This window comes from Solea solea, chromosome 10, assembly GCF_958295425.1.
Source record: "Solea solea chromosome 10, fSolSol10.1, whole genome shotgun sequence".
Taxonomy (NCBI): domain Eukaryota; kingdom Metazoa; phylum Chordata; class Actinopteri; order Pleuronectiformes; family Soleidae; genus Solea; species Solea solea.
In genome coordinates, this window is record NC_081143.1 from 12,139,829 (window position 1) to 12,164,754 (window position 24,926).

Consider the following 24,926-nt stretch of genomic DNA (forward strand, 5'->3'; position numbering starts at 1 on the left):
CATCTGTCTGCCCGTCTATTTCTTCTGTTTCGTCCTCCTTTTTCCTCTGCATGATGTAACACTAGATAGCCCATGATATATCGTCATGTTTTCAGTCAAACGGATGAGAATGTTTCTGTTTAACAGTTTTTCTTGCTGTTTGAACACTGGAGTCTTTAATTTCCCACTTCTGTGAAGGAAGATCCAGTTCCTAGCCGTTCAAACACCTCATGCCCCAAGTTCATATTTCAAGACGTCTGCTCTTGAGCATCAAGTTGTAGTTTTCACATTTATTTTTTAAACATCTTCATGTCTTACTTTGTGACTGGTGTCCATGAACATGTTGCTATGGTGTTACTATGTATGAAGAACCACGTAATGTGTAAATCAAATGACCTAGATTAGCCGTATTATTCACTGTATATCCTGACGAGTGACGCTCTGTGGAAAGTATGAGAGTTATACAAAACAAACTTTATAGATGCAGCAAAGATAATGCTCACAGTTTTCCTTATTTTGTCAGAACCAAATCTTTTACAGAGGAAACTGAGTGAATTAGTAACGTTTAATAAACAAAAAACAACCCTTTCCATAATTAATTATTAATTGCTGTGCATTTTATTCAGACAAATATCCTGCACTGTTTGCTGCTTTTCTGTCTCACATGTGAAAGGAAACTGCATATTTTGACTGTTAGTTGGACAAAAACAAACCGGGTTTTTCACTTTGCAGTGGGAGTTGGTTTTGTTTTTTAAGTGTGGTTGTAAAAGCTCCGGGCATTTGTTCAGCACCGTCTGCTTTGTGTGCAGAACCCTGCAGGCTTTCTCTCAGTGAAAGGAGGGACAGCTTTTTATGACGGGCTCTTATAAAGTATACAGTACATGTGCATCATATACTGTAGATTATTGGTTTAATGTTATAACTGATGAGAGTCAATATTATAATTTTAATCAGCAGACGTGAGAAAATCAGTAAATGACCAACAGCAGCAGTGTTGTGATTTTGCTTATTATTTTATTTGTTTTAATGTAAAGTAATATGAGAAATAATTCATCTGTGATTTATAAAACTGATGAGCATTTAGTTTTGTTCCGAAAACACAAGAAAATGTCTTTATTGTCAATATAATCATGCAATATATATAATTATACATAATTACAGGAGTTTAAAGATGAATACCTACAAATGTAAAAATGTATTATATATAATAACAGTAGAACCATAAGTATATGCAGAGAATATTTACAGACAGTTCAAAATGATGCAAGCAAGGTGTGTGTGTGTTCTTGTATGTGCATTTTTGTGAGGACATTTAGTTCTCACAGTTTTAACGGGCTTTTTGGGGGTTGAAACTTTTATAGTCGGGAGTTAAGGTTCGATTTAGGTTAAGTGTTAGGGTGAGGCATTAAGTTGTGATGGTGAAGATTACGGTGAACCACTAGGTACGAATGCCGCATGAGAATGGGTGTGGGAATTTTCTCTCAATAACTTACAATGATGATCCAATTTGCCAATCACAGGGAAAGGCTTCAACTAAATAACCATTAAAATTCAGTACAGACAGTACATGTTGTAAGTAGTGTCTTTAAGTTTTAATTCTTGCATTAGAGTATAATTACAGTCCACAGAATTATTTATCAAATATTCTAAACTTCAATGCATGTGATCCAGTGAAATTAAAGCACGGTTAGCAGCTAAGAATAGTCACATTAACTGTCATCGTCCATGAGACAAAAGTGATAGTTTATCAGTCAGAGTTGATTCTCTGGTTGAAAGCTGATGGGTGTGTCTCCACAGACAGTCTGACTGATCACCACCTCCACCTTCCCTCTGAGGCGGATCCTGTTTCACTTGAGGCCCTGTGTTTGTTGTCATTCCCCGCGGCCTACAAGCTAAAATGTTGTCTCTCGCGTCGCCTCTCTTACTTTGTTCAAACCTTTTTTTTTTCTTCTCTTCTTCTCCACTGTTCTGAAAAGTAACTGATCCCTTGAGTCAGACAGGAAGGTCTTGGCAGGTGAGGTCAGGCCCCCCGTCTGGAGGGCGCATGGCAACAGGTCTGGTCAGAGCCACGGTCAACATCAGGCGTGTGTGAGTGGGGGGGGGGGGGGGGAGACATGTGAAGACAAATGAGGCAACACACACACACAAAGACAAAATCACATTCCGCTAATCCTTCAACCCAGGAAATATACATGGTCCAGCCCAAAATGTCTGACATACATTTCATTTAGTATCTTCTGACCTGGGGTTGCTATAATTAGTCAGGTCTGTAATGAATGAGGACAGCCCATAAACAACATAAACAGAAAGACTAGGCTTTTAAGGCCTATTCCAAGATGACAATGCTGACTTTGTGAAAGAATAGTTCAGGGAGCACGAGACATCATTTTCAGAGTCCAGACCATAACCACACCTTAAAGGAATACTTCATCGATTTGCATTTAGCTTTGTATTACTAGATTAGGGGTCTTATTTTTGAAAAATTGTGCTTCCCAACCCCAGTTTCCACTGAGCGTTGAGTGTTCTTGTATGTGTGCTACCTCTTTATGACATTTTCTGTCATAAACACTCACCTTGTCAGGACCATTAGTCCTCACGGAGACCAAAACCTGGTTCCAATGAGGCAGAACCTCATTTCTGAGGGACTGGTTAAGTTAGGCTTTAACTGGTAAAGGTTAAGGTTAGGGATACTGCTTTGTTTAGGCTGTCGAAATGAATGGAAGACTATGTGAGTCTTAAAAGGGATAGAAATACAAGAATGTGTGTGTGTGTGTTACACTGGACAATGTCAGAAGAAGAGATATGGACTAACACCCTCCCCCTGCTGTCTGCTTTGATAAATGGCTTCTGGTTGGTGTTTAAATGTGGGATGAGTGTCTAATCTCACCATCGGTGACGCTCGGCCTGCAAGTCACACAAATATCAACTGCGCTTCATATCACTGTAAAGATGATCAAAAACAACATTAATCCTAATTCAGTTTGGCAGCACGTGCCACCTGCTGCGGTGAAACGTTGTGATTTACTCCAGAGGAAAACACCCTGAAAACCGCCAGGGCCACGATGATGAATGAGCTTCCACGTACTAACCCCATCTCCAGAACCTGGGTTATGTATTAGCTCGTTCTTAATGAATCATTTTGCGGGGCATTGACCTGGTCGCATTGTATTCTCCTCTGACTTTTCATATCAGTTTAAAGTTCTGGCACATTTTCAGATAAAATGCACCTTTTTTTTTTTTTTTACACTGAGAAAAACCCAAGATCTTGAATTGTTGCGTTGACTTTTCTCACCTGGGTTTCAGTTGCTGATGGAAGCAAAAAAAATAAAAAATCCAGATTTTCCCAGCTGCTGCAAGACTCAAATTAATGAGTCTAATGATTTTGAGCGAGAAGCACACCACAATTTATGTGTGTTATTGTAAACTCTGACAGCTTCAGCTAAATCTCTGTGGGTAGCATTGGATAAACACTGTATTCTCATGTATCTTCCCAGAAACATAATGTTTTTGACCCAGAAAGCTGCACCAGTGAATGGATAAATGTGGATCGCAGGATAAATATTTAGATATCTGAGGCTGATGGACGAGCCCCGATCTGTCTGTTGGCTGCTCTTCCTCTCGTCTCCCACCCCGGGACACGGGAAACCAGTTAAAAAGAAATTTACAAACATCCACGTCCATTGTGAAATCCATTGCGCTGACGTCAGGGAGCATTACATGTGAGCTGCCGGGGAAGACACTGTGCAGCCTCTGGAGAGCACTTTACTCCTAAGCTTGTAGGTGTCACATTTTCAATTGGTGGATTTCTCATTTAAACTCCCACAGACTGTGATCTACAGGAGTCCACATCCACAGAGGCTTTACTGTGATATTCAGCACTTTTTTTTGTTAACTTTTACACTTAAAATGATCTCTTACAACTGATTTTGAGGCCGATTCTTATTAGTTGGACGGCATGGACCAATTAGGCTGAACTACTTATCACACAGAGAAGAGCTTTGATCATCCGTCAGTAACAGTTTGGATGAAAAATGAGTCACCGGGATCACAGCGGTTTATTATCTGAACGAAGGCAGTTCTGCACACTCAGACTAAAGGCCCATTTATACTTGACACAAAAGACGGAGCCCTTTGTCCGCGCTCATTGTGCACGTCGCAGGAGAGCTAACAATGATGGACGACACATTGCACTACCAGTGGAGATTGCTGGGACCGTACAGTCAGGACTGTATTCAAGGGGCTAAAGTCACGGCAGACATATTGAAAATGCCGCTCTTCATCGGTCTCTTATATTCAGTCAGTGGTCTCACCACAAGCACAATAAAATAACCTCTTCAGTGATCACCAAGTCAGCCCCCGAGATTTGTAGGGTAGTGCCAGAGGTAGCATTTGGGACGGATGGATGTAAAACAGAGGAAAACTGAGTATAAATAGGCCTTTAAAGGGCACTTCAGGCTTTTTGAAGTGTGTTTGTATGAAGTACTGTCACATAAGCACAGTCTTCCATGCAGCTGACTGCTCCCTGCATATAGAGCACGCACAAGAGAGGCCGGAACACACTCAGTGAAAACATGGCTGCAAGTGCAGGGACGCCATGGAAAACTGATTTGACATAAGTCTCACCTGAGGATGTGTTTGCTGGTGTTTCTCACTGTTACGAAGCCTTTTATCACTGGAGAGGGAAGTTTCACACAGGAGCTGTTGAGCCACTGCTGCTTCATTCATATTCACAAACTCACAAATGTGTTATTTTTGTTTAGGATTTACCTTGGTGATACAAACTCGCCAAATGCGACAGCAGTGGACCAGCAGCTCAGTTCCCTTAGAATATAAGATAGAAATGCTGATTCTCTCTTTGGACTTTGGTGAGGGAGAGTGAGCAGGTTTACAAAGTGGCCCAAACTTTCAGTTTCCAGTCTGAAAAAGGTGAGATTAAGTGACAGACTGTATCGTAACATATCATAGACTTAATCTGGTGTCCGTTAAATCAGTTAAGTCTTTTAAGTGGCTAAAATCAGTTTTATCCTTGTGTCACTGTTGACACACAGTAAAGTCAGCGCTCACTCTCTGTGTTAATACCTTACACAAGCACTCCTTAAAAAACCTGAACTATCACTTTAAGGTGGGGTTAATATGGCAGCAGCAGCGGCTTGTTTTTGGCCCAGCAGGGAAAACAAGCCCCAACCAGCAGGAATAAAAAAGCTCCAGCTTCAGCCGAGAAGCATAAGTCGTGATACTTGTCGGAGCTACACTGCATTAGTCGCAGTTGGAGTGAACATACTGCAGCATAAATGTATTCAAGCCTCATTACTCAGCTATAGGTTAGTGGATACAGCTTGTCTGGACCTGCTGGTGTGCGTGGATGCGTGAGGAGGCGGGGCTTCGCTCTCTAGACGACCAATCGTACAAAGCCGTGTGAGTGGAGGCGGCAGAGGCTGAGCCAAGAAAGTGTCACTAACCTGTGATGAAGCAGCGCTGAGAATCCCACAGACAGGATTTGACATGATGTTATTTTTTTTTATTAGAGCACTTGAATGTTTTCCTGTGTGTAGTTATGTTAAGTGATTAGCGATCATGTTGTTAAGCCTGTAAACTTTTCTTGAAGTATGTCCTTTGAATGAGAAAATGGTCGGACAAACGTGACAAATTGATACCGTAAAAGTGTATTCAGGTTTTTAAAAGGTTTTTAAACAAAAAAAAATAATTAAAATTAATCAGCTTTGCCTGGAAAAACAAACAAAATAAAGATGAATATCTCTCTGGAATGATGTAGAATAAGCTCTAAACTCACTCAAATCAAAGCGCAACCTGTGAAAATCATCTCTGCAAAGTTTGACTTTGATCAACTGAAGCGGAACAAAATTAGAGAGATTTTAGTACAACAATTCCCGACGAGGACTCATTTGGCACATTTTGGAAACATCTGTGCCACTTGTATTTAAACCATGTATTAAACTACTTTCTTCACTTTTATAAAACTATTAATGTTCAATAAAACAATTTATGGCATTGTTTCAAAGCTCCTGCAGAACTTTAATATGTTTTCCATTCAAAAAACAAACACCAGATGGGTCCATTGAGACTTGTCTCTATTCTCAGGCCTGTATCTCAGCGAGGGAATGGTCTACATGAGTGAACGACCACTCATTGGCTTCCTTACAGCCAATAGAAGGACGCTGTCGTCTCAGAATTTTGATTGACAACAGCAACAGAGCGCGCAGATGTGACGCGCCTGGCTGCTGCGTTAGAATGGAGTAATGCTCAATTAAAATGCAATACATTTTTGACGCAGTGGTATTTACGTAGTTGGACACATAGTTATTCATTTAGGTGTTATTTGAGCTGTGTTTGTCACATTTAAAATAGTTTTTACAGCTTTGTAGCCCAGATTTCGCTGAAAATTCTGATTCACTTTTTTTTCGCGATCCTTAACGAAAATAGGCTTCACTGGCTCCGTCAGAGTGTCCCAATTGGGGTACCTTCTGGTTTAAGGGGATGTTTTTTTATATATCATTATAATATGATTATATATGTTATTCTAAATATGATTACATATGTTATTACAAATGCAATAATAATTTATTTTATATGGTATAATATATGTTATTATATATTAATAGCTAATAAATTAGTACTAATAGATGAGTAGCTTGATGGTAGTGGTGCCGGCAGTGTGTGAATAAGTATGAAAGATGAATGACAGAAAAATGTGCTGCATGAATTTGCGAGTGAATGGATGAATGGGTGTGAATGGGTGAATGTCAAAACTGTGATGTAAAGCAGCTTTGAGTGGTCATTGAGACGAGAAAAGTTATTATGTCATATAAAATATATCTATATGTCATAAGCACCACTTGCTGCCTTGTGTCGTGGTGTAGCCTGTTCTTTACTGTAATTACTGTTCCTCACAGTTCTTCACTGTACGTCACTGAGCTTTGCTTTGCTTTGTGATTCCCTTTGACCTCTCAGGCAGAATAATATCATCCGCCTCAGTGTCACACTCTGATTACGGTTTGCCTTTAGGCTTTGGATTCAGAGTGGTATTTAATAACAATGTTTTATTATATTGTACTATGAGTCTCGTGTATTCCACACAGATTAGCAGCATGACTGACTCAACCTGCAGGGTGTGTGACATGAGCAGAACACACCAGAGCCCTGCTGCTCCTGATCCAACAAACGTGACTCATTATCAGGCTTGTGCAGTGGTGACGCTGGAGCAGGGAAACGTCTAAAACATGCAGGACAGTGGTATCCTGAGGACCACGATTTAGAAACCATCACAATTTAGACTGAAACGGCACTTTAAAAGAACCTTTGTCGCCCCCTGTGGACATGTGAGTCTTTACCAAAACACTGCTGTCCTGATTTGACCCAGTTTTTCTCCCTGTCCATTCACAGTCAGGGAGAGAGAGAGATACAGAGATACAGAGAGAGACTGTGAACCTGATTCAAATATGACTGTAAAGTTCTACTGAGGTCTAGGTTTATTTTGCAGCAGCGTTCACTCCTGAAACCTTTCATGGCCACAGCTACAGTGCCGCTGTTATTGCTGTTGTTGTCTAAGTGACTAACTAAGCGTACAAGCAGTAATAATATTAATGAATGAGTTGCCATTTTGCTGTACAAAAGTACGTCTGAGTCTGAATCTTTTTGTGAAATCTAAAAAAAAGTATACCTCACCAGTTTGCAGTAGTATAATTTACAGATTGAGTGTCAAGTTATTTATTTGACATTATGTCCATTGGTCTTTGTGTTTGTCACGTGTCTTCATAAACCCTTTCACCCCCTGTGGAAAAATAGGTTGATTAAAATTGAACTGAATTGAAAAACACAAATAACACTTTTCCTTCATGGTCCCATCAGAATAGAACAAGGTTAACTCGTAAAATTGATATGATCATTATTAAAACCTTTAGAAACAATGTCATTGATTGATACTATTATTTCATTTTTTTCACCATTCAGTCACCATGAGAGTGTTATCTGTCAGTTATCTGTGAGTTTTTTTGTTTGTTAACCTTGTTTTTGTTGTTGAGTGATCTTCCATTCACATTGTCATGTTTGACGTTTTCCACTGTGTTATATGGTGGACTTGAACTTTGTTTTATGATTATGGGCCATTATTTACCCTGGTGGGTTAATAGTTAAAAGTTTGATGATGATGAGCATGATGAATGTATTATAAAAGTACTGGTATTTTCCTACTATTTAAAGTAGCTTTGAAGTATGCCTCCATTATATCGTTGTATTCTGGGTCATGATTTATTATTATCATCATCATTATTATTATTATTATTATTGTTGATATTATTATTATTATTATTATTGTTATTATTATTATTATTATCATTATTATTATTATTATTATTGTTGTTGTTGTTGTTATTATTATGGTGAAGTTTGGCAGGCTGACGCCCCTGTGTCTCCTCCAGCATTTGCGTCCGTCAGCTTGCGTCCTGGGGCCAGACAACACCTCAGGGCGCCCAGAGCTTATCAGCTCTCCATGTTTACCTCTCAATTAGTCCCCATTAGCCCTGATGGCGGGGGAGGGAGTGAGGGAGGGAGGGGGTGAGCAGCAGCAGCAGCAGAAGCAGAAGCAGCAGAAGCAACAGCAGGATCGTCCTGAATAACTCTGTGTTTTTGTTTGTTTGTTTCGGTCCAAACAAACAGGAGAGATTAGCTGGTTAACAGATCCAGAGTGGCAGATCTCAATCTGCATGCGCGCACAGACCGACTGTCTGGCACACACACACACACACACACACACACAAACACATTGTGTTACTGTGTGTGAGAGAGACCCACCTGATCCAAGCAAAAGATAACAATGTCGCTAAAGATTTTTTTTTTTTTTTTTTTATCAGAGTGTAGGCCTATCTTATACAGTGTGTGTACGATACACACTGATACACTCTCCGTTGTGTGTGTGCTGAAGTTACACAAAGACTGGATCCGGGAAACAACTGTGTTCTCATCTTGAGGGACAATAAAGGCGCAGGGAAAAACATGCTTCCACGCCAGCCTCCCTAGTTTTCACACAACGTTAATCATCGTTTATATTCCTGTGAATTATTCCAGATAAGTCACTTTCTTAAGGGGAAAAGTTTTGGTCCCTGCTTGTCATTTCTGAGCCCTCATTTGTGCGTAATGGTTCATTAACTGCGCCAATTAGGCTGCACGACCTTAAAAAAAAGGAGTAAATCTTAACAATGTCCCGCAGTCAATCTGAACCAAACACAGGCCTCTGAGTCTGACTGTTAATTAAGGTTTGTGTATATATATATATATATACATGAGGGAATATATATGAATATAATTAATGTCCGAGTATTAGTAAAGCATTAGTTTGACTTTATTTCGTTTCATACAAGAACTCCGTCACTTATTTTCATTATTTTTTATTTCTGTGTCGTGTTTTAAATTCCCGACAGAAAAAAATAATAATTATGAGGGGGGTCACGTGCACAGGGGATTAGACTGGTACCTGTGAGAATCTCCTCGGCCCGGGGTTGAAATAACACCCTTAACACTGAAATAATAGACCACAGTCAGGAACCTTCTCCTCCGCCACCTCCCTTTCCAAATTCTCCCGTCCATTTTCCTTGCCGGGATAAATGGTGAAACTTGTAGCAATAATACCCCCTTCTTTCACACAAACGCCTCCCCGCTGCCATCACCTCCAGCCCGGCTGCCCCTGAAGAAGCCTCGCTGCTGGGGATCTCGCAGAGCTTTTCTCCACGAACAAAAAAAAGAAGGGGGAACAAAAGTGACCAGGTTTTTTCCCCTTCCACGTCCCCCTTCTCTGCGCTGCCTGCCCCTTAAAATGGGAATATTAGGACGTCAATCTCACGGCCTGTGTGCGCCTTTGTCTTTGCTGAGTGCCCGGCTCTGCCTACCACACACCTTTTGTCCCTCAATCCAATAAGAGCCATTATTCGGCTCTTCTGGCCCGACTGCAGCTCGCTCTTCAGGGGTATTTTAGATGCTTAATCGCGCCCTTAAAAGGACCTCAGATGGGGAATAACTTCCTCCATTCACGTCGCCTGGCACCGGGACAAAGAGTTCCTGTGGCCCGGCCTCCTCCAGCAGCGCTCCACTTAAATGTGCTCGTCATCATCAGCTACATTTGCCACCGTGTGCCTGCTTCACTCATGGCCACAGCAATATAAGCAGCAATAAAACACAGTGAAAATACACTGGAAAGAATAAATGGCTTCACTTAATAACCTTCATTCAAACTAAATTTATAAGATGACAACTTTAGTTTGAATGAATTGATTTCGTTGAGGTGTCACCAGCTGAAGGCTTTTTTTACGGTTTCCAGTGCAATAATAAAGCAGCAAATGAAAGGGTCAATATTCTACCTGCACTTGGTTCATATTTGAGAAATTGAACACAAATACAGATGAATGGTTGTGTGCATTTAGTTTTTTTTTCAAAAGTGTTATGTTACAAACACATGCAACATAAATACACGTGGCGCCCCACAAACAACATTATATATTTTTTTCTTTACCAAATAATTCAGTTTCAAAAATATGTTACCACAGATATTTTTCGTGACTGAAGAAGGAAAAACGAGAATGATTATTAATTAATGATAATAATGTATATGAATGACTCCCCCTTGTGGCACTTCAAATTAAATCACTAGGACTGTTTTCAAGTCTCTCGTGTAAAATCTGATTATATTCCGTGGATGATGATCTCTTTATTTCATGACCAAATTGAGTGTGTCTTTTCAAGGCCACGCGAGATTGGATCGTATATTATCCGTTCCTTTGCATTAAAGTTTTATGTTTTATTGCAGAATAAAAACGCACCTTTCATTGGTTGGGTTTATTAGAATAGATGTGAAATAGTCTAAAAACAATTCTCTGTTGAAAAAAAATACACATTTTAAAGCATTTCAATCCATAACCTAAGAATATACAAGATTTTTTGTTTATAAAAGAACCCACTTTTTTGCAGTTCGCATAATGAGAAGTGCGCAACCATGTGCGCAACCTGGAGAGCCGACATGAAATGTCCTCAACTGGCGGTGTCCGGTCTTTACGCGCACTAATGTCGCCTCTAACACATGCGGAGCAGCTGGAAATCTCACGTGAACACGCACACACACACACACACACACACACACACACACACGCACACACATCCATTACACAAGCAACACTGATTTCGGAGGCCATCTGAACAAATGGACGCACTTCTTAAAATGTGTAGCTTGAAACACATGCAAAGAGCTCAATAATAACTGTCGACGGTTTCGTTTGTGTTCGTTACCAGGCCCGGATCCCCTGCAGGGAGCCCTGACAGGACGTGACCGCTGTCCCTTGGTGCGTCTGCGAGGAGCCGCCAAGGCCGCTCACGGTTCCCAGGTTCATGTTCATGAAGGCGTTGGAGGAGCTGGAAGGAGGGAGGGCGGGGAGGCTAGTGTACGTGCAGCTGTAGTTGCTGTTATAAGCGGGGCTGTTGTATGTGTATGCCGGGTATCCGTTGTAGCTGTACGGGTTGGATGCGTACGGAGCCGCGGCGGCGGCGGCAGCAGCAGCGTAGCTTTGCGCGCCGCCCAGACACGGCTTCCCATCCCGGACTAGCACCGGCACGGCGACGCGCCGGGGCGGAGGAGGGTGGTGCTGCCCCGCCGCCTCCAGGGACTTGTCCTGCCGCTGCCGTTTGCACTTGTAGCGCCGGTTCTGGAACCAGATCTTCACCTGGTTGGAGGTGAGCTTGAGGGTGGTCGCGAGGTGCTCCCGTTCCGGGGCGGACAGATAGCGCTGCTGCTTGAAGCGCCGCTCCAGCTCAAAGACCTGCGCCTGGGAGAAGAGAACCCTGGGCCTCCGCCGACTCCTCTGCTTTGGCGCCGGCCGCTCAGCGTCTCCCTGCCCGCCTTCCGCTGCGTCATGCCTGGACTCCAGCCCGCAGCTCTCTGGGTAGATTGGAAAGGACACATTGAAATCTCCGAACTCAGTTTGGTTAAAGTTAATTATGCACAATGTGTAAAATTGTCTCACACAAAAACGTAACAATAATTACAGATACAAAAGAAAGGCAGTAAAATCTAATACAGTAAAAATAATATTGATGTAATTATTTAGATCAGACCACACCAGTGATTCAATGTGACTCTGAACTGTAACACACGGATTATAGATTCTTTACTCAGGTCCAATAATTATCACCGACAAAAGACGACGACAGGATCCAGATTCATTCAACTCTCATTGTCACCTTCAATAATTCCCAAGTAAACAATTAGGTAAAAAAAGAGAAAGCCTAGTGTGTGTGTGTGTGTGTGTGTGTGTGTGTGTGTGTGTGTATACTTATATTTAGTTCAATGATTATTTTATGATAATACAATATAATTACAGGATATTACACTTCATTATAGAAGAGTAGACATAACTTAATTGGCAACGGAAATTAATCTATAATCACAGTAAACGTTCAAAACTTAAATCAGTAATCGTTTGAAAATAAGTCACTAATATTAATTTGATAATTTGCATAATTTAAAGTGAATTGAAACTCACTCTTTTTTCAACTATTACGAGCTGCTGAATCATTTGTGCTGCTGCTGCTGCAGCACAGTCTGCGCCTGTGTGTATTAGCACTACTTCGCGGTGTCACCTCTTTTACAAGCCTCTTTAAACTAATTGTCGGTTTATGGTCCACATATCATAACAGACCCCTCATATCACACGCGCAGCTCAAGCACTAGAAAGTGTTTGACATTTACAGACTTTACTGGATCCGTCTATGGCCTCTGATATTGCTCTTTATCAGGGAATGGTTGTCTTGAGTCTTGACGCAAAGCTCCGTGAACCACAATCTGATCAGACTTCCAGAATTGTATTAAATGTTATTTAACACAACTTTTATGTTGTAGTTTTTCTGTAAGGCATCAAAAAATAACTGAAAATCGTGGAATTGTTAGAACTGCAGGTGAAAATCACCGCATATGTTTTGCTGTTGTGGATTACGTTTTTGGTTCCAACGTGTTTAAAATCACCAATTAAAATGCTTTTAATGCATTCTATTTGTTAGATTTAAGTCACAGCATGTGTGTTGTGGGGTAACACAGGAAACATTCCTTCCAGCAGTTTGGTTCACGTTTCTTTTACAGACAAACATGCAAATCATTGTATGACCACTCTAGGTGAAGGTGGAAGATTCAGAACAGCTTTTATTTGAGTTTGTATTTTAAATATTTGTCTCGTCTGTGTGTGTGAATACTGCTCGTAATTATTACTATTATTATTATTATTATTATTATTATTATTATTATTATAGTATAGTCCTATATTATAGTCCTTTGTTGAGCCTTATACATTTATTGTACATATATATTCTAGCAGCTTGTGCCTCAACAACTCACTGCTCTCCTGCTCCTCCAGCTTGGCTCCCTGCAGGCCTGGCGGGTGCACGTACATGTCCGGGGACAGACGGTCCTCCTCCCGCACTGCCAGCGCGCTGAGGTACGCCAGATTATCCTCTCCGTCCGAGAAGGAGGAACTGTCCCGGGTGACTGCGAGCATGCAGGACGGCGGGGTTTGGAAAAGCTGCTGCTGGGGAGGCGACCCGGTCAGGTGCTGCTGGTTGTGGACCCGGTGCTGGAGCTCCAGGGACCCGCTCTGTTGTTGCTGCTGTTGCTGCTGCTGCTGCTGCTCCAGCTTGAGGATATCCTTGACAGAGAAAGGTGTGGAGGTGAGCGGACTCTGCAGCATCATGTCATCCAGCTCCTGCTCTGCACCATCGAGGAAATGAATCCCGCCGAGTAACATGCACTCCGCCTTTCTCCTTCCCTGCTCTTCTTCCTAACAAATAATTGCTCCTAATTCCAGCCTCTTTGGTAAGTGGAGGTGCCTTAAGCCTCTGGAATGCCTCATTGCCGTAAATCGGAGGAAAACATGGGTATTAGTCCCCGGGTTAGTCCACGCAGGTCTCTCCTCTGTGACAGATGTAATGTAGGGCTTTGTAAGTGGAGTTTGGACCGGGGCGAGGGAGCGGAGCGCCTGTGTCTGTCCCTCCTCTGGTGTCGGGGGAGGGGTGTGTGTGTGAAATGGAAAGTCCGTGCGAGCTGAGGGGGAAGCGTTTGGGAGTCGGGGGTGGAGGGTGGAGCCCATGCACGTGACGTATATGTTCTTCTGCTGCTTTTAATCCTAACTTGTGTGAATATGGTGGACAGAGAATTGTGCTGACACCCTGTTCCACCGCACGATCCATTGACTCCAGTGTCAATGGCCCTTTTTACGCACGGGTCCTGCTATAAGAACCGCGAGCATAGAGCTGCACTGTGACCTTAACATTTTACCAACTGTACCTTTACTTTTATTGTTTGTGTTTTAAAACGTGTTGTGTACATTTATTGTTGTTTTGCACATGGAGCAATAGCTGCGGTGCTTGTTTATCCCTGTGCGTAAAAATAACTTTACGCGTCTTGGAGATGCGCCTTGTGAGGTGGTGCGTCAAGGTCATCGGTCAAATCAAGGGATAATGAGATTAGACAGTGTGCTGTTAACCTGGTTAACCAAGTGGATTTTAGAAACAGCCTCATTGGCTGCCATGTCACAGATTTGAATGATATTTCATTTGTCTTAAAAAAATAACTAACTTTAAAGATTTTTAAGAAACAAGGCCTCAGTGCAGGGTTCACTCCCAGCATTTACTGGTGGTGGCTCCTTACAAGGACATGCTGGTCACGAGGGCTGAGGTTAGATGAAAATTCCCAAACTTTAGAAAACTTGATGTTTACTCTGCATTTTTTTGACGAGATGCCAGCAGACACCGATCAGTACAACAGAGAGGGAAAAAGGCGCATGTTACAAACAGACGTTACCATTTTTGGTAAAAGAGGAAAGAAATTAGTTTTTTTTTGAAAAGAGATAAACGGCAAAAAGAGCATTTAAAAGTTACGTGGAATTAATATTTAAGTGTTGAAGTGAATTCTCTGCAGAACATATACAGTAGGCCACATAATGCCTGTGTGTGACCTCGGCCCTGCAGCAGGAGCCAGTGCTCGGTGTCGGTCTTTATCTCGGGTGTTGTATTAATAACCGCTCAGAGCAGATAAGCAGGGCCTCAGGGGCAATTAAAATTCCTCCAGCAAAACTAGCTGACGTTTTTAGACCCACCTAATCTGCTCCTATCAGCTCCCCTTTCCGTTTTGCTGCGGGACCCTCGCCCTCTGTCACTCCGCTTCTTCCACTGCCCCGCTGGCTTTTTCCTACTCGGACACTGCGCAGGTGGACACTGCCTTCACTGCTGCTGCCCCAGGCTCCAGGTGCAGGCTCCAGGCTCCAGGCACAAATGCCTACAAATAAAAAAATAACCATTTTAATAACAATTTACAATCAATTTACAAAGAGATGGTGGTCAAACATAATGATCTATGAGCTTATGAGACACATTGTTGACAGAATGTCATCCTCATGACATGTATTATTATTACCACCACGCACTTTGGTGACATAAAAGGGAGTTTGAAAACACTGAGTTTCCACATCACAATCATCGCACCAAATTTGGTTTATGTCTTTGACGCCATTTCATTGTAAACTGTTGAAAGAGATGGGACATGATACATTAATATTGCCTGTAGCAATAAAATCAATTCACCACTTAAATACTGTCTCACTGCCAGCATACCATCCTAGTGATTTATTTTGAAGTGCCAAAGGGGGAGCCTGCATCTCACCAGTCATTCCAACACCTCACGATTTATAAATATGTTATTATGTGTCCTTTGTGTCGTGTTCCTGTAACATTACACCATTTAGTTGAACTGGTTGGTGATGTCAGTGAGGATTTTACATTAACATTAGTAACATTAAACAATTAGGTTTATCTCAAACATAAAATATTTTTATTTAAGACTAAGTTTAAAAGCACGTGTGAGACGTGTATTAAATGCCAGGTTGTTCATTAGTACATTAATCACCACTCACACGTGCTTTATCACAGTGAGTGTGCTGTGTTTTACAGGAACACGAAGACACACTCACACGTCTGCTGCTCTGCCATCACACAGCAGAACACTTGACTCATGTACTTATAAACCTGGTTTCTGGGATTATAGGTTTCCAGGGTTTCCCAAAATGTATCAGTCATTTTAACAAGTTGCTATTAGACAAATGTTGGCAGATAAGCAGGTGGCACCCGATTTAAAGTTGGTGTCACCAGACAAGAAGGATAAGAAGGTGTGACCTGAAGACACAATAAAGCCAGCACCATGGTGTTTTTTGTTTTTGTTTTATTTTATTTGGTTTTTTAAAATATTATTGCAGTATTTGCTTGTTGCACTCAGTGGAAGAATGGTGTAGTTTCCTCATCATTCCACTTCTCATCTGTTGTTTTCTCCAGTGCAGTGAAAAGCTAAAGCTGGTGTGACATTTCAGTCATGTGACTTCTAAACGTCATCTTTTATCTGCTCAATCTTTTTGCAAGCATAAAAACTTTCATGCAATATTTGAAATTTTTCAATTAAATTTAATTTCTTTGTTTAATGTACAAATCCAAACATGCAGATATCTAATTTACATCTCAAATTAGTAGATGAAGATTCTTAGAGAGTCAACAATGAGCATTTATTTCATTTTTAACAGAAACGTTTTACTTTGAATTCTGTGAGGATGCCGAGTGACGTCCATTTGTTGCTATTTGATTATGTGTACGGCAATTTAGCCAACACCTCTCAAAACGTTCTGTCAAAGTGTGAAAACCGGAGAGCATAAAACAAGTGGATATAATATTCTGGTCTTTCGGTTGAAGCTAAAGAGGAAATAATAATACATTAGATAGCCACTAGGGGGCAACTCCAGTGGCATGGTGCCGACCAAGTCATGAATCTCGAGGCTTCAAAACAAGAGTTTAGATTCTTATGAGTCATGATCCAAGGATTCAGGGAGGAGACCTAACAACCTTTGTTCTAAATCTCTCTTTTTTTTGTCATAATATTAAAGTTAGATCACATTAAAACTGACTTAACCAAAAGGAAATTAGATGCAAACATTTAAAAGGGAAAGAGATGAGCGATGACTTGTGCTTTGAATGATTCCATAGAGGGATAGAAAAAACACAATAGAAAAAGCTGCTGAGTTTATAAGAAGAGCAGCAGTGACCAGTCTGAGACAACAAATCCATGTAGCATTTTATAAATAAGTAATAAGTAGTGTTGTCAAAATTCAGTTATTTTGAATTAATTAAAAAACTATTCAACACAGCCACATTTTGTTTCCTGTAGAAATCGAACACAAACAGGTCTCAAACCCACGGCCTGCAGGCCACATGTGGCCCTCCAATCGATGTCATGTGGCCCGCCACTTAATGTCATTAAAGTCATAATGGACTCATTTCTGTATATTGTTTTGAGTAATAGATTCTGATTTTGCATCATAAATATATTATATCGATTCATATCAACACAGGCACTATTATTTTGAAATTCAGTGAAACATTTATATTGTAATATCATGATGGAATATTGTGATACAATTATAAGCTCATATTTCCCACAGCTGCAGAACAGTTTTTTCTTTTTCCCTCCAAAAAAGTTAGACTTTTTTTTCACTTGACCAAGCCTGACTGGCCAGACTAGGTGCTTGGTGACCTTAGGGTCATCTGAGTTTAAGACCACTGCACGACACCATCCAAGGCATAAAATCTGACTTTAAAAAGTTGTCTGACAGGCTTGGTCTGTGGTACAGGAGCACTTTATTTGTGGGCAAATAATGAAACATGTGGGTGAGAAGCTAAATAATACTTTGGCTAACTGGACGCCACTAAACACAGTCACCAAATTAACATTTTAGAGGACGTCGGACGGAGAGAAATCATTCTAACAGCATGTTTCACTCTCCATTATGTCCCAAACATTATAATCATAAGGGTGAAGATGTGTCATTGTTATTCTTACAGGAGACAACTATAGACTTTCGACATTTTCAGACCTTTTTCCAGAAGAAAAACTAACCAATTAGATAGAAAAAATAGTCCAAATATTAAAGGTAAAGTGATTGTTTTTAAGTGTGGTCACAGAGTCCGTGCTCTGACTGCACTGTGTACTTGCCCATAAGGCAGACAGACAGACTCAGTGTAAACAGGGCTGCCAGCGAGGGACAAGAGAGGAAAAACAGATTTAAATCCTCACCTTATGAAGTCTCTGTCTGCTGATGTGTACAACAGTCAGTGTCTCACACAAACACATACACGTAAGTTTAGGTCACTTGTGGCACAAAGGAGGCTTTTTAAGCACAGACGTTATAAAACAACACAGTTAAAGCTACTGTGCTGTTGGTTGATAAACTTCTGTTTTCTGTCTACTGGCAAAATCAAGTGGGAATTTATTTCTAAATGTAACATGCACTTAAACTGGAGTAGATTTAATTCAGTGATGTTGATGAACTTGAAAATCCTGAATGATCACTGACATCACTCATGTAAAATAATCATCAGTTGCAGTGGTTCACTAAAGAATATGAAACTTCACTAAACCCAAAAGAACAGGCAGAAACCACACGGACTCTCACTCTCACTGACCCGCTCTCTCCTCACACCGTGTGCATCCTGACAGGTAGTAAATATCCTGCTGTGCATCTCTATCTATGGAAGCTGCCAGCAGACAGATGCTTGCGTGGTTTTCCCCGTAGACTTCCTGGCGACTCTCTCCAATTCCTGCTATATCATCATCAGTGCGTCCTCATAAAAAAGTGCCAAACCAGGCGGCCCAGTGTTTAGACTGGCACACCGCCGCCTACGTTTACTTTAAATAAGCATTAAATCCAATGACGCCAGGCTGTGCGCTGTGTTTTCTGTGAGTCACATGGGCCAACGCTGTACAGCTGATGCTAGAGAAGAGATAAAGCTGTTTAAATTCAAGTTAAGTGACAAGACAAGAGCGGGTGGTTATTCTTAGACAAAGGTTTCCAAAGGCAGCTCCAGAGATCTTTGAAGAGTTTCCATCCAAGAATATCTGGATGATTTTCAGCTTGATCTAAACTGAGATTTGTCAAGAGGGATGAGAATCTGGCAGTGGAATTGTTCTGTAACTCCATGAAAACAAGCCTTTATTTTTGGGCACTGTCTCTGTCCTTAACCATTGGTGGCACCAACACCAACAAAACAACATTCTGGAATCTTCTTGAAATAGTCAAGAAGGCCTGGATATTAAATCGTTTCCACGATGCCTGGCACTCTGGTCCAGATCGGTACTTTATGTTTTATCCATTTTATTTGATGTGAGATGTCAAAAGAAACATAAGTGATCTTTGTATTTGCTGTTTCTTGAAAAAGATTCCCATCTAAAACACTGTAGTATATATGCCAGGCCTCTACGTGGCGCTGTAGCACGGCTACAGGAATACAAATCTTTCATAACAAAGTTTTATTCCAACATAAGTACAATCACATAAACAGAAAGAGAGAATGAAGAGTCAGGGCGACAAAGGAACAAACAAAAGTGAATGTAAGAGCAAGAGAGAGGTGGGACTATGACTATGTTACTGTGGTCGTCTACGTAAAAACAAAAGGGCGTTGTGTAAAGATTTCGCAACCGTGGGACAGATTTTCAAAATATAGCATGTCCTCTACAAAAAATGAAAATGCAGATGCGATAACAAAACTGGTTTTCTCTGAATGAGACAGAGAGTGGACAAGTTTCCCACCTCCTGCGTGCTGGACCCAGACAGAGACATCAACCCAACATCCACCTCATATTTGTCTCAGGCAATATCTGAAAACAGCTGTAATCAATGACTTCTAATGTGGGGCTGAAATTCTGGTCTGGATGCAAATTGTTTTTGTTTGGATACACCGTTTGTGGATGTAGCCTCAAGGTCGGGGTGGGGCCGGCCCTTTTTGCCCCCGAGCATCTGAAATGCCTTGAAACGTCCCTGGGTGTTGAAAGTGCAACATGTATCAGTTAAAGAGTCAGATGTTTATCTGCAGCAGGAGAGCTTTTTGTGCTTCGGTGTGCCTCAGGGATCCTGAGTGGCACCTCTGACATTTTTGTTTGTGTGTGTCTGTGTGTGTGTGTGTGCCTGTGTGTCTGTGTGTCATCATGTTTGAAAGCTCATAGAGGGCTGTGGGTGTTTTTTTTTTTTCTGCGGCAGAGTGTGGACACAGATAAATGTCCATCAGGAGGAAGGAGGAGGTTGTTGAGCTTGTACGAGCTGACTGGTGCTGACAGAGGTGGAAGGAAGACTCTGACCTCTGTGGAGCTTCTGTTTTATCTGACACACAAACACAGATAAGCCAGTGAAATAAAAAGGGTTAAAAAATGTTAAAAAATAAGCATTTTTTTTTTACTTTTCATTAATAAAGTGACTAATTATAAGTTATTATATGTGTGTATATATGTATGTATGTATATGTTTCTGCTTTTGTTTCCACTGCTGTTATATTATAGCATTAGCAGGTCTATGATCAGCAGAATATCCTCAAAAAAAGCATGCACTTGTAATGTTTCAGGTTATTATCACTGCAAACACGTGAGATTATGTTTGAGTCAATTTAAAGAAGATTATATTGAGATTTGGATTTGTTTCCATTGTGATAGAGTTTTGTTGTTAGGGTTGTTCAGATGTTCCTGAACATGACGCACTGATGGTATCTCCCTCTCTATCTGTGTGTGTGTGTGTGTGTGTGTATGTTATAGGTGATGGGGAAGGTAACAATAGGAAACGCTACACCTCTTGTCTGCTGTCATTTGCGGCCCAGCGGAGGCGCCAGGCGGCTCTGGATGAGAGAGAGAGAGAGAGAGAGAGAGAGAGAGAGAGAGAGAGTAAGTATGTGTTTCAGGTCTATTCAGACTTTATAACATACTCATAACCAAGTGAGGGAATAATAATAATAGTAATAATAATAATAATGATGATAATAATAATAATATATAAAAACATAATAATAAATAAAAAATCTTCCAAAAGGCAGATAAAAATAAACATAAAATACAAATAACTGTAGGCGTTGTCTTCGTTGTCTTAGATTTTTTTATTGTGATCCATAAAAATCACATGACTGACTCCTCCTCTTCTGTATATTATATATACAGTTTGTGTCCAAACTCTGTATCAATGTCTTCACAGAAGTAAAGTGCACTGAGGTTTGGTGAGGTTTTCAGTCTCTGCTTCCCTAAACATGTTGAATATTCTTATGTCAATAATATATTTTATAATCAATTCACAATCTATTAAACTTCAATTGTTAAAAAAAAAAAAAAAAAACAATAATAATAATTACATGTATACATAAATATCATTTTTTTTTACAGGAACATTTAGAATACACAGATTTCCTGATTTCTTTTGTTTTTGTTCTTTATATTTTGGTCTGATGAAAGAACATGTGTGTGTGTGTATGTGTGTTTTCAATCACGGTAATTATAACAAAAATAAATTACGTTTATGAATTGAAATCGTGGAAATATGCCTAATATTATAATGTTTCCGCCTTGAGATAATGTTTGTTATGATTTGGTTTGACACAAATTAAAATGTCTTTGATTTTTGCGCCTGAAATGTTTTTTTTCCTAATTTGCCCGTTTTTATTTTTTAAATTAAATTTGAAACTGTGTGATTTACTTAACAAACATCAATATAATAAATAAAATGATATAAGAATCCCTAAAACTCTCATATTTAGTTTTTCTTAACATAACCTTTTTTATAGACATACGTGTGTGTGTGAATGTTTGAATGACTTGACTCTGCGCTGTTTCTCTGTCCAGCGCGTCCGTGCGTAAAAGTTCGCGCGTCGCGGCGCCTGCGGCTCAAAGGCTACTCGTGCGCGCGTGTGCCCGCGCGTGCTCGCGTGTGTTTAGATAGCAGAGGCTTGTAGCCAGTAATAGCTCCATTAGGCCGAGTGGGAAGACACTATCTCAGTGATCCGTAACGTCTATGTCCGCCCGCCTGCAGGAGGCCGGCAGTGGCGACACACTCGTCTCTTCTCCAGAAAATACAAGACAAAAGACAAGAGAGGAGAAAAGAAAAGTGTGTTCATTTTCATAATTACTCATTCTATTTGTTTCTATTTGTCCAGCAAATATAGAGGCTGCACTGACGCAACACTGAACACTGACTGACAAACATGTATGCGTAAAAAAACAGGAAAAAAGGATTTGCGTAAATGAAGGCGCTAATCTAAGATTCTCCTTCACATGTCTGAGTTGTTAAAGGTGTGAAACTTCATCTCTCTCTCTCTCTCTCTCTCTCTCCCTCTCTCTCTCCCTCTGTGTTTATGATGGTGCCCGGCGCACTGTGTAAATCGTGGCGTTGAATGGTTTACCTCATGGGACTTCTGTTTCTCGTTTTCTGTCACGCGGCACGCCAGCGCGCGCTGACAAACGAGCGACTTTTACCGGCAGAGGAATTCCTGATTAATGTGGGAAATGAAACGACAGTGAAACTGGATTGTTTCTTTTTTTTTTCTTCGTCTCATTTTAACCATGAAAATAAAGTTAATGATCTCCACCCTGCTGCAGACATTAACAGCCCCACGCTCTGTATATAAACGCGCCACCGCAGAGGAGATGGTGTCTCTCCACAGTGATGGATGAGTGTTTTGTTATTTTTTTTTACTTCTCATATTGAGGAATAAACCTGGATGCAGGGAGGAGGCAGGAGGGAGGAGTGGAGGGGGGAAACGTGGACTCCAAAGCCTAAAGCCTCCACTTCCATTGTTATTACTGCAGAGGAAACAAGTCGTTACAGCCTCTGCGCCCTGATTTATCACCCTGTTGTTTCGCTTCCATGACGCTTGTTTGTGTCTAATTTGTTGAGGAGAAAAATATGCAGATGCATCCAGGTATTAGATTTATCCAACCTCTATAAGACTCTTGGGTTTTATCCCAGGGATTAGGTTACATTGTGTCAGGGTCTTCGCAGAGTGAGGCCTTTCTTTATGAAGAATCGTTCTCTCCAAGATAAACTCAAGCGATGTCATGGTTCCTGAGGAGAAGTCTCTCTGTCTGTGTATAAACTGGAGGGTATTAGTGCCTCAGAAAGAGGGAGGGGGGAGACAGACCACTCCATCACGGCACAGACAGTGCGGATTCCCTCTCTCCTGCACCATTAGAGCCCATTTTCTCTCTCCTTTATCAGCTCTCTATCTCCCAAACAGCATCCAGTCTGGCTGCTAAACAACCTGCCAAGGACTTAACCATCAGTCACTGCGGCCCGAGCTAAGACTGCCGAGCAGAGCCCGGGGGGCCAAGACAAGCCCACCGCCACTGTCCTCCATGTCCCGCCCAGGGATCAGGCTCCTTCTCTGGGACGCAAGACCAGGAAAAAACGCGAGTTTTTCCTTTAGATACCAAATGAAAAAAAGAAGAAGAAATAAAGATACCTGTGCGTTAAATGGCAGCAGTTAAAATCCAACATTTCCATGGACGTGCATGCTTGTGGAAAAGTACAGTGTTTCCCTGAACGACAATAGCACTTTATTTTTTCTCATTAATTCTTATGAAAAAATAAAAATAATTATTAATAATAAAGAGTCTTCTTTAAAAAAAATTAGAAATACAGAAAATAATAAAAATATATGTTGTAAAAATATGACACTAATGTGTGCACCTATTTAAATGATTTAAATGTTCTTCATTCAGGGATTCGTGTAACTTTTAATCACACAGATGTTCTCTAGTTTCACTCTGAATGGTTTACATGTGGGTATTTTTCATCTGGCAATTTATGCTTGAATATTTTATGAAATCTGAGCTCATTGAAAGACGGAGAAAATGTACTTTAAAGCCACAAAGAGGAAACAACAACGAACCCGAACCTGAACCTGTTTATGATTAAATATTTGATACTCAACCTTCAAAGGATCTGCTTTTAAACTCATCACCCACGTTCTCTTTGTTTATCAAACCGCCACGTTTGTGGCACATAGACTTACAGGAATCCTCCTCACTGTTTTATTTATTTATTTTTTAACTGTTTATGTTTTGTCTGCCTTTGTCTCTCCTGTCATTTAAAGATCCATTAGACGAACTCCGGATAGAAATGATCCTGTGAGCCAGCAGCAACCCACCAAACGATGCTGCTCTGCAGGAACTCATTCGTTCATAAGACACAGAGAAAGTTCCCATTCACACGACCTCTGTCAGCTCACATGAGTTATATCTCGGAATGAAAAAAGAAAAATCTCTGCAACTTGTCAAAATCAAATTTCAGTTTACTTGAATTTTGTCCAAAGGCAGCAGATACAGAGTGTCTTTGGCCACTTCTGCTATTTTTCAAAAGAACAAATTAGTAGCCTATTATATCTTTGAAATAACCCTGCAGTCATTAGCTATTTATTTTTTAAATAAATTGAATATTTGTATATATATATATATGTATATATAATTCATGGACTCAGTGTGGGTACAAAAACAATTCAAGGCGGTTGAACTTAAAATAAAAGTTCATCTGCTGCCTTAAATATGTGAGACTGACTCAGACTGACTATTCACAAAGTTTCAACGCAGTAGATTTAGTTGTTTAACTGCTGTTTATATATTCATTCATTTATTTAACCAGGTAACAATACAAACAATGCAAAGTTTGTAAATGAAGTAGTCAACAAGCACTCATTTTTATGTCAAGTAATTTGAAGTCAAGTGTTGTCTAAAATATTAATTGAAAATGTAAAATCAATTATCTCATTGGCTTTTTTAAAACCAAACAGATTTAAAAAAAAATATATATATATATTTAAAAAAAAATACTTTATTTAAATTTGTCTTAAATGTGCAGCAATTATCATGATAATTGGTGTTAATGTTTTATGAGACAAGTGTCCGCTCTGTAACTTTATAATTTTAAATGATTAAATGAACATGTATTATGATCATAATTGTCAAAAATAATACAACACATGAATTGAAAAATTAGCAGATATTGGAAGACATATTATAAACTTCACTTGGTGACTTTTACGCACGGGTGGCACCGTTTGGCGCG

General features: G+C 40.4%; 1 protein-coding gene across 1 annotated transcript; it reads right to left on the reverse strand.

The window, feature by feature from the left end:
* Window positions 1–10,390: 10,390 nt before the first annotated feature.
* On the reverse strand, window positions 10,391–14,055 carry LOC131466969 (homeobox protein Nkx-2.5-like). The gene is made up of 2 exons (XM_058640615.1): window positions 13,364–14,055; window positions 10,391–11,914 (listed from the first exon to the last, which is right to left on the reverse strand). Exons 1-2 carry the CDS (start codon window positions 13,767–13,769, stop codon window positions 11,265–11,267), a joined length of 1,056 nt encoding a protein of 351 aa, XP_058496598.1. The 5' UTR covers window positions 13,770–14,055; the 3' UTR covers window positions 10,391–11,264.
* Window positions 14,056–24,926: the final 10,871 nt, after the last annotated feature.

Excerpts from the sequence above, each read along its gene's own strand:
- LOC131466969 (XM_058640615.1), bottom strand. The coding sequence starts at position 13,769 with ATGTTACTCGGCGGGATTCATTTCCTCGATGGTGCAGAGCAGGAGCTG. Across the intron at positions 11,915-13,363 it reads GCTGGAGGAGCAGGAGAGCA|AGAGCTGCGGGCTGGAGTCC; the intron begins GTGAGTTGTTGA and ends CAATCTACCCAG.